Source organism: Berghia stephanieae, chromosome 9 (assembly GCF_034508935.2).
Source record: "Berghia stephanieae isolate SIO BIC M18660-M18661 chromosome 9, UCSD_Bste_1.3, whole genome shotgun sequence".
Classification (NCBI taxonomy): domain Eukaryota; kingdom Metazoa; phylum Mollusca; class Gastropoda; order Nudibranchia; family Aeolidiidae; genus Berghia; species Berghia stephanieae.
Window position 1 is genome coordinate 12,384,678 of NC_088368.1, and position 11,217 is coordinate 12,395,894.

General features: G+C 32.3%; 1 protein-coding gene across 2 annotated transcripts in view; it reads right to left on the reverse strand.

The window, feature by feature from the left end:
- Positions 1-8,954: 8,954 nt before the first annotated feature.
- The window catches only part of LOC144979713 (phosphatidylinositol 4-phosphate 5-kinase-like protein 1), a 14,546-nt gene continuing 12,283 nt past the window's right edge, over positions 8,955-11,217 (reverse strand). Inside the window, exon 10 of one of the 2 annotated variants that reach the window (XM_078926643.1) lies at positions 8,955-10,984. In XM_078926643.1, coding sequence (XP_078782769.1) covers positions 10,438-10,984 — 547 coding nt within the window. In that variant the 3' untranslated portion in view covers positions 8,955-10,437. The remainder of the gene's footprint in view (positions 10,985-11,217) is intronic. The other variant, XM_078926644.1, reaches the window with a different exon arrangement.

An 11,217-nucleotide genomic window follows, 5' to 3' on the forward strand; every position in this document is an offset into this window, starting at 1 on the left:
TCGTTACTTTGTTTTCGCTTCTTTTTTTTTCTCAAAATTTGTCACGCGATTTGCCAATTTTCCCTAAATTTGCCACGATTTGCCAATTTTGGGAAATTTGCCCAAATTTGCGGATCGCCCTGATATTTGCGGCCGCAAATTGCCATTTGCGGCCGCAGAAAATGCAGATGTCATACAGACAGAACACTACCATTGACATCTTCAATCGAAAGTCGTCCATCTGGGTGGGGTTCCTAGTTCCTGGCCTCCCATAGTGGGCAGGGTGGCACTTACTGTGTCTTACATCCATTTTACAATTTGCATTCTGTCATTGTCTTGGGATGAGATTACTTAGTTTTGTTCTGATCCTGGCTGGGAGGGAAACAGTCAAATGCATAGTTACTGTTTTAGGAGATTACATTTTTTTCCTTGTAAATCATCTCTCTGTTATGTATTGTTTATTTGTTATTTTGAATGTATAATGTAAGCATTTTAGTGTATTCCTCTTTGTGGGATCTTGTGCTGGTGTCTGGGTGAGACATTTAGCTGATCTCAAACTAAGTACATTGATGGTGTGCTCTTGGAATCTACATCTGTTCCCTATTTGAACCACTCCCCTTTGTCTTACTTTTTCCTCAAGTCCTTTTAATTGTACATCTAGAATCTTTTCACTATCCAATTTTCTTCCTTTTTACTGGCGCTGATATGACCTTAATGTGTTTTCAAGCGCCATAAAACTAAACAAAACCGTCCATTCCCAAATATCTGCTTTTTTAAAGTCTGCTTTATAATCTTGACTGACATTGCTTAGATGTTTAGCATTTTCCTCTGGTTTCCCTTCATTCCTTTGGTTGTTCTTGGACGTCAATATAATAATTATAGGATAGTTTACCCTGATATATCAATCAAGATGTCTCAAACTCATAGTCTTGCAGTATGACAGCCGCCTTGGACAAAAAGGTCCCTGATACGAGTTTAGTTTACGGTTTAGTCTTGAAAAAGGCTCTTTACTCACATTCTCTTAAATTTAGTCTTGAAAAAGGCTCTTTACTCACATTCTCTTACATTTAGTCTTGAAAAAGGCTCTTTACTCACATTCTCTTAAATTTAGTCTTGAAAAAGGCTCTTTACTCACATTCTCTTAAATTTAGTCTTGAAAAAGGCTCTTTACTCACATTCTCTTAAATTTAGTCTTGAAAAAGGCTCTTTACTCACATTCTCTTACTGTACTCGAATATAAAATGAGTATCTGTCCAGTAACAGCCTAACCGCATTGTTTTGGCTGGAAAAAGTATAATAGCTCCTTAGAGGCCTGATGTCTTGTCCTACATGTTGCTGTTAATGTGGGAACCCTTAGAAAAGCGCATTTAGTGGATATCGTGCTATACCTATATAAGGCTGATGCTCAAAATGTGCAGACCATTTACAAAATACATAGGATGTTTGTTTTTAAGGGTTTTACGGTGCTTGAAACACATTTCGGTTATATCAGCACCAGTAAAAAGGAAGAAAATGGGATAGGCAAAAAGTTCTAGAAAAACAGTCAAAGCACCGTAGAAAAGTAAGACAAAGAGGAACTGGTTCAAATAGAGAACAGGTGAGAATTCCAAGAGCATACTATCAGTGTACTTAGTTTGAGATCAGCTAAAAGTCTCACCCAGACACCAGCATAAGATCCCACTATGAGGAAAACACTTAAAGGTTTACATATCATATGTTTAAAATTTAAAAAATAACTACGTTAGAGAGAGAGATTTACAAACAAGGAGAAAAATATCCTCTCCCAAAACGATAACTATACATTCGATTGTTTCCCTCCCAGCAAAGGACTCAGGCCAGGGTCAGGACTAAACTAAATAATCTCATTCCAAGACAGACAGAAAGCACTTGGAAAACAGATACAGGTGGATAGAAGACAGCAAATAACTCCCAGCCCACCATGGAAGGTCAGGAACCCCAACCAGATTTACAATATAAAATGAAAAGATAGTATTGATATATGTATTATAAATATCAATTGACATTGATTTTGAACTTGAATACAGTTTACTAACACACCAAATGACAAAAAAAATGGAACACTTTAACACATCAACACGATTGTGTCGAAATCAAATATCATTAAATCTTTATCATTTTTATTATTTAATTCTTGTCATTTGTTAAATTAATGTGCACTCCAAAATCATTGAATGACGCAGCAGTTTGGAAAAGTCACCAGACTTGGTCAAGTGTATCTAGTTACAAGTCTGATAAACAAACACTGTAGGCCTCCTATTTTAACATTATTGCTGTCATAGAAATAGATATTCGCAAGTTAACGACTACCGTTCCCACCCTATAACGATTGATGAATGACGAAGATACGTCTTCAAAAGTCTTATGATAACTTCATTTCCTTCCATGTCGTTTGTTGACAGTTCTAGGTTTGGAATGTAATCGTTAACTTGCTATTATTTCTTGTTGTTTGAGAGTATCACCGTGACAACAATGAGTAAAACAAATTAGGTGCATAACCAGACTTGTAAATAAATACACAAAAATTAATATGATAGGTTAAAATCAATCCCAAAATTAAAAGTTTTATAAAGAAAAACAAACAAACCCACATTGATTATGTGTGGGTGTTTGTGTGAAAAAGAGTAAAATAGTTTGCACACATAAATTAAATATATTGCCATGAAATAAAACAAACTTCATATATATATATATATATATATATATATATCAAAGCGCTTAGAGTTAGAGTCTGGTGTCTCGGAGTTATAGCGCTATATAAGCTTTCAGCTTATTATTATTAAAGTTATAGAAAGGAGATGATTGCTTGCAATACTTTCAAGTCATTTCAGTTACTAAGAAACGTACCTACAATAGTACACACCAATCAATATTGGACACTTGTATTCAGTCCATTATATAAAATAGATTTTTAAAAAATTTAAATAAAATTTCCTTTATTCATACTATAAGGGGAAATTAATTTGTCTTTAGTGTCTATTCCTTTAGTCTTCCCTTGGATTAAACAGTCCATTTAGAGTTCAATGCAATTTTTAGTCACAGATGACTAAGAAAAAAGGACAGTAAGAACAGAGGGGAATAGTAAACAAAACAAAAAAAAAACAGAAATAGAGAAGTTAGCGAAAAATTAATAGCCTTTGTTAAAAATGATGGCACTATACAAGGTGATGACCACCAAAAAAAGGGGGGAAAAGTGAGTTGTCGCTAGTTCTGGTCAAGGTAACAAATGATCCCATTGGTCTAACTATCAATACAACTAAATATTCCCTTTCACTAAAGATGATCATTGCCCTGTATTGTGATGTCATTTTTTGGACAGTGTCAGGCTATGAATTTACGAAGGCTACAGCTCAATTCAAAGGCCCCGCATGGGTCATTTAAGTGCCAAGAAAAAGTAACATAACATGCTTAGATCAAAGAAAGAACAGGGAGTAAACAATGAAAGAAGTGTACCTCTGTAATATTCCGATCCGAGAAAAAAATTCCGCGTCTTACCTATTTTTGTATTATTATCCCCAATATCTAAAAGGCTATATACAAAGTGAACACATACCATATCTGACTCATGTAAAATATTAATCAACATAAAGACATGATATATAAATATTGTTTGTTTGTAAGGGTTTTACGGCGCTTGCAACACAGGTCATATCAGCGCCAGCAAAAAGGAAGAAAATTGGATAGTAAAAATATTCTAGATGTATAATTAAAAGGACTTGAGGAAAGAGTGAGATAAAGGGGAATGGGACAAATAGAAAACAGATGTAGATTCCTAGAGCACACTATCAGTGTACTTAGAGATCACCTTAAAGTCTCACCACACCAGCACAAATCCCCACTAAGAGTAAGAGGAATATACTCAAATGTTGACAAACCATATGTTAAGAATTGAAAAAAAAAAAAATAACAGGACATAACAGAGAGATGATTTACAAGGAAAAGAATATCATGTGTAGAAACAATGTGCAAGCGTGTATGTTCGTGTATGGCTGTGTCTGTATTTGTAAATGTGTTGATGTTCATACCATGAACCAAACTGAGCATTGTTTACCTCACATGAATTGCCTTATTGACAAAATTATTATTATTATTATTATTATTATTATTATTATTATCTCCCAAAACTATAACTATACATTCGACTGTTTCCCTCCTAGCCGAGGACTCCGGCCAGGGTCATGACAAAACTAAGTAATCTCATTCCAAGACAAAGACAGACAGCAATTGGAAAACAGATACAGGGGGATAGAAGACACAGCAAGTACCTCCCTGCCCACTATGGGAGGTCGGACCCCACCCAGATATATAAATATAACCGAGAGATTATTTACAAGGAAAAAAAAAATCACCTCACCTTAAAAAATACTTGATAACAGTGGCCATAACTCCAATGACACGATGTGATCCCAAACACAAGACTTTCTACCACCCTTTAGGTACAAAGTGCCTGCAATGGCCCTACAATATACTACACAGAGTACCGGCAGAAAATCCAGTAATAAATAACAATAATAATAGTAATAAATGATATTATTATTATTATTATTATTATTATTATTATTATTATTATTATTATTATATTATTATTATTATTATTATTATTATTATTATTATTGCCCCATAACTTTGACTCACTTCGTATTATTATTATTATTATTATTATTATTATTATTATTATTATTATTTTATATTATATTATTATTATTATTATTATTATATTATTATTATAACTTTGACTCACCTTCGTATTATTATATTTTATTATTATTGACATAACTTTTTGACTCACCCTTCGTATTATTATATTATTATTATTATTATTATTATTTATTATTATTATTATTATTATATATATTATTTTATTATTATTATTATTATTATTATTATTATTATTATTATATATTACATATTATATTATTATTATTATTATTATTATTATTATTATTATATTATTATTATTATAAAATAACACATTAATTCGGGTTTTAAAAAAAACAAACAAATGAAGCCTCAGGATACTTTTAAAACATTTCTTCTGACGGTACAATGTAAATATTTTGGAAGGTGGGTCCAGATGGGTTGGGATGTTTCAAGAAAAAGAGCACCCTCTTTCTAACAGAAAAAAAGACTTTCAAATAGAAAAAAAATTACCTAGATATAAAAATTCATACATCCATATACATCCAACTGTCTCCCTGGTGGAGGAGGATCCAAGCTAGGGTCCGGGATAAATAAATTTGTCTCAGTCCATGCATAGAACAGAATACCATTAGAAAGTGACCACAGATGTAGTTAAATAAAAGACTCTGCCAGCAGCCTCCAACAACTTTTGACAGTTTGAGTTAAAATAAAACCTTGTCGGTAGTCATTATGATACAAAAAATTATCACATGGTTAAATTTATATATATATATATATATATATATATATATATATATATATATATATATATATATATATATATATATGTATGTATTTATTTATTTATTCATAAATTAAATATAATATAAAAGATTGCAACAGATTAAATATCCCAAAACCTTAAATACCGTACAGGAAATTTAAAGTCATAACAACAATAAAAAATACAACAATTTGAGTATGTAGGTGTGTGTGTGTGTGTGTGTGTGTGTGTGTGTGTGTGTGTATTACGTGAATACAGGATATTGTAAGTGCTGGTGAAAAAAAAAAAGATGCCTAAATGGCCACTTGTACTGTATGAAATGAAAGTTTGGTCTCTCATAATTCATTGGACGGAAAAGTGAATCACAATGTATGCCTGGAAAATGCACTATATAACTGTGTATATATTATTACTTTAAAAATTACCCTGATGATATGGTCGGCATATATTATTCAATAAAAACAAAGTCATTTTGACATACAGTCGAGAACATATATCGACATCACACTTACATTTTACCACAGTCCCAACAATGTCGATATATCAGTCATTCAAAAAAAAAAAAAATTTAAATGAAAGGGAAACAAGTGAGAAAATGCCAGAAAATAACAAAGGGAAGTCAATCTTGATGGTTACGATGGCCTTTAAAAGGGCCGCTTTTGAAATTCATGATGGTTCACTTTATTTTACTTTAATTAGTCTAATATTGCGGTCCATCTCTGAAGGCCAAGAATGATTTTATGGACCCTCTTCTCAGCACTGGCAAGGAAGTCAAATAAGGAAGCGCCATCATGAAGTTGTTGTGAAAAACAGCGGAGGGTCTTGATAGCTACTATAGTGGCCTGGCCAAAAACTGGTCCCAATGGTACACTATCCTCATCTGACTCCACATGGGCAACAATGGCGTCTTCTAAAACTTAACTATTGTGGATTGGTATCGATACCGAGTATCGGCAACCTTACCGATAATATCGAGACTGATATGCTGAGCATTGACACTGCATTTAAGAGAATTTGAGAAATAGTTGTTCCAATTACAGAGGCCATCGTGGAAATTGTTAATTGGAATAGTATTTGTGTAATACAGGAGCCAAGAGGCATAAGTCAAAAGTAAGTCGTTTGTGTAACTTTGCTGTTCCAATTATCCAAGTGTGACTTATGACTGATATAACAGATGTATATACAAGATAGAAAAACCCATTTCAGTTGTGATAAATAAAAACATTTCAAAAATTAAAAATAAGTTGAGCATATATATATAGGTAGGGTGTAAAAATATCCCATGGTTGCTTTGTGAATTATAATAGGACGGTTGTGGAGAAATATCACGATATATTGGGTAGGTCACAAAAAATGAGACATTTTTCAAACCATACAATGAAATATTCATACAATTATACACACATATACATCAATCTATTTCAAAGTAGTATTCAGAAAATCATCACATTTAGGTGAATAAACATAGACGTGAGGAAAGTTTTAGCAAGACAGGCAAAATTTTCAAATATCAAATTATTCCAAATGATTTGTTTAAATTCCACTCACATATTTTAATGTTCAAAAAGTTGAGTCGATCCATCGTTCCTCAATCTTTTCTTCCAAACGGAAATCAATTTTCTAATCTTATTATAGTGATCTGCTCCAAACATTCTGAAATTCTTTCCTTTAGGGTCTCCTCAGTAAAAGGAATTATCTGTTGCCTGAATGTATTTTCTATCAACGAAATGCAACAATCCATTGGATTCAAGTCTCGTCATAGGGTGACCATTGTTCTTTATGAAATAATAATAATAATAATAATAATAATGGTATAGATTTATAGTGCGCCAAACATCTCTTCATCAGGAGGGCTCTGGGCGCATAACATAAATTAACTTAATCATTAAGCCCTAACACAGTACACGAACAACACTAATTATACACATAATCAAAAGAAAGCTTGTCGGAATAAGAATGTCTTCAATCGACGCTTGAATTCCTCTAGTGAAGAGTCTAGTGGTAGTAAATTCCACAACCTTGGACCAGAATGCTGAAAGGCGCTTTCACCAGCCTTCACTCGACAGCGGGGTGTTTTCAATAATATTTCACTTGATGTTAAAAACTGCTGTGTGAATTTACTGGTATGTAAGACTGTCTCATCATGATGAAATATAAAATTATTTGATAGCGTCGAGCCAGACAGTCTGGCAAACTTTTAAAACTGTACTTTACACAAAATGATATTCTCTCAATATTTCGTGGGGGTTTTTTTGCGGTCGATTAAAAAAATACCACTGTACCTCTATTTTTCCACATACAGAGATAATATATTGTTCTATTACTTATTTTCAAAATCATTAAAATCTGAAGCACCAAAAGTGTCTCATTTTTTGTGACCAATGGATATATTCATATATGTGTTTATAAATACATGAAAATAAAAATACATGTAAACATATTGCATAAAAATAATAATATTAAAAAATGAAGTGTAGATAACAAAACTATTTTTCAAAAAAAAAAACATATTAAAAAAACAAACAGTGCATTCACAAAGGGTTGTTCTGGATCGGAACAACTTAGTACCCATCAGGATGAATTCCAACAGTGTTCATTACACATATTTTCCACCCAACCTCCATCTTTCCTTATTGAAAATATATTTCAGGGCATGCGACTCTAACTGTACAAATGCCATTTGTGACCAAACTATTCTTTGTTAAAGCTTATATTAAAGCCCAACCCCTCCCCCACCTTGTGATCAAGACAACAGACTAAACACAATCCCATTATTTGGCGGAAAATAGTCATGTAATCTAAATACACATGTCAACTGTCACCGCAGAAGTCACATTGTTTTAAATTTTTTTCTCCAAATCACCTCTATCACACGTGCACAGTTAGAGTTGAATGACCTCGATATGTAATAAATATATATGTATATGTGTATATGTATATAAATAAACATCTTGCCAATTGACATCATATATTACTGCCAAGCATCTCAAAATTGTATTATGTCGGAGTGAATCTATTGCCTTAAATTCAATTTTAAACTTATCTGATAAAACTTCAGTTAAAACTTCATATTAGAAAGTGACTTTTATTGCTTGATCTTCAAAAGTTTTTGGGTTTTTTTGTTTTGTCTGTTTGCGAATCTGGATAATTCTGATTTAAGTTGTCTTTTACTGTTAAATTTATACAAAGTTTCTAGGGGATATGGACTATAAAAGGATGGAACAAAAATGGATATAACAGCTTTAAAAAAACCTAACAAAATATCAAACAAGGAACGTAACGGGCTCAAAACTCTTCTTCGGCAGACAACAAACACACCAAAAATGTTAATACTTCACTTTAAAGTGATGAATAAACTTTTTCACTGTTATTCTTATTGGAAATGATTCATTACCATTATAACTGGGTTTTTTTAACGGCTGAAGAATGGTTTTAAGTCTGGCATGTTCTGTGTTCGGAATTTTGTTATGACATTTTTAAAAAACTGTTTAACCATGTTTTGTACATTACTCTTCTTGTGTCTAGTTCATCATTCCAGCATAACACATTGGCATGGGGGGGGGGGGGGGGGGGGGATGGTAGTGTCACATTTACAATTCAATGAAATGCTGCATCAAACATCATCATACAACAATAAGTCAGTCTCAGCAGTTGTAAAGCATTAAATATCGGGGTGTCCCAAAAATCAAGACACCTTGCACAAAAATGTATTCAAAACATTCTACAACGAATTGCACAATATGCAAAGCGCATTTCCTAAAATTATGTCAACAGAAGCTTAAATTTTAAAAAATGAGATTAAACAAAAGAAGAAGAAAAACAACCCAAATATTTATATAAACAAGCACACACATACAGAGACACAAACACGGATGCACACAGATAAACACAGACACATCGCAGCAATATAATCACCGTCATTATATTGCTTAGCTGTTGATGAAGAAGGTTTTGCATCCAAAGAAGTTCTGGATTGGAACAACTTTTGATCACAGAAAATCGAATCTCAAGTTAAAATGATTAGAATTTTAATACGATACTTAAGAGGTTTATATGTTATATTCATTTATTTATTTATATCTTTCTTTATTCATTTATTAATTCATTTTCCGATGGCAAAACTGCTTAGATTGTCCCAATAGTACTATAAACACGGGTAAATTTGCATTAAAGTGATATTAAGCTGCTAGAAAATTTGGACTGTAAAAAGTAATAAACAAAAATGAATATAACAGCTTAAAAAAAAAGAACAAAATACCAAACACAGAACGTTTTGGACTCAAAACCCTTCTTCAGCCAACAACAACAAAAACAATGAAAACATAAATACATTACTTAAAAACCAGATTGACGGCAGAGAAATATTTGGCATGTCTTTTCTGTAATGACTAACAATGTGAAATTGAATGTAAACTTCAATTTAATTACGAAAACAGATAGAATGGACGTTTCAGGTTTTCCCTTTATCAACAAACAGGATGAATAAAGCACTACAGATGAATGAGATGATGTGGTAGTGGCGTTGTTATTTATTTCTTTGAGCTTCGAGCAGCAACATTTACATTATCTTTTCTGTAATGAGATCTTGGAATGTAAACAAAAAGAAGCGTTATCTTGGTTACTAAGGACGTCCATGTCCAAAAAGGATTGCAGTTCAATTGCACATTGAGCTCGATCAGTCCTTGAGTAAGGCACTTTGCACATTCTTAAATCGGGTACGAATGAGTAATTGACAATAGTCAGTGATTGATATTGTAACAGTGTCAATACAAAATTAAAATTTTAATAACGAACAAAAAAAAATATAATAACAATAAAACAAAAACAAAACATATATAAAAAAAAAAACAACTTAAAACAAGGCACCCAACTTGAGTTTGTATTATATAAAAATAAAATTTGTTTTCATGAGGCCTAATGGGGAAATGTATAAAGTATTACGAAACATATTGAACATGATTTAATCCTTCAATATAGTGCTATATAAATATTATACTGATTGTATAAATTTATAAATTAAGAAGGGTTGGGTCAAATCACCTTGTTCTGTGGGTCAGAAAGTCGACAAACCTCCTAGCATAAATGTCGGGATGCTTGGTAGAATGTTCACCACACCCATATTTCACCATTTTCCAATGCTGGGCAGTTTTCTGCCTCCAATCAAAACGAGTAAAGAAATCAACAATGCCGACAAAATACCGATACTTATTCCCGTCAATGATGTGTAGGGCATTTTTACATTTCGGTAAAAGTCGCCGCCGTTCCTTTTGAAAATTTTCAACTCCCTCTACCAAACTACGTGGAAATAACAGCCCTGGTGTCACTTTAGGGAAAACAACTGTTGTTGATTCATCCTCTATTGAGCCTGGAATGTCCCGAGTCGCAGAGCTCTCTGACCTTGGATGAGAACTGTTAGAGGTAAAAAATGCTCCGTTCTCAAAATTGATATCATTATTGTTATTGTTGTAATGGTGGTGGTAGCTTTCACTCCTATCAGTATCAATGATTGACTCATCGTCAATACTTTGATTACTTACATCTGTTGTGACGTCATATGTCGCTTTGACAGGGGATGAGATGGAACTGAAAGAGACACAATGACATTCAGATATTATCATAATAGTGATGACGGTAATCATTGTCGTTTTGATCATTATTATCATTTTTATAATCATTAATACTATTATTATTATTATTATTATTATTATTATTATTATTACTGTGATTATCATCATTATTATTATTATTAGTACTGTATTATCATTATTATTATTATTATTATTATTATTATTATATTATTATTATTATTATATTAT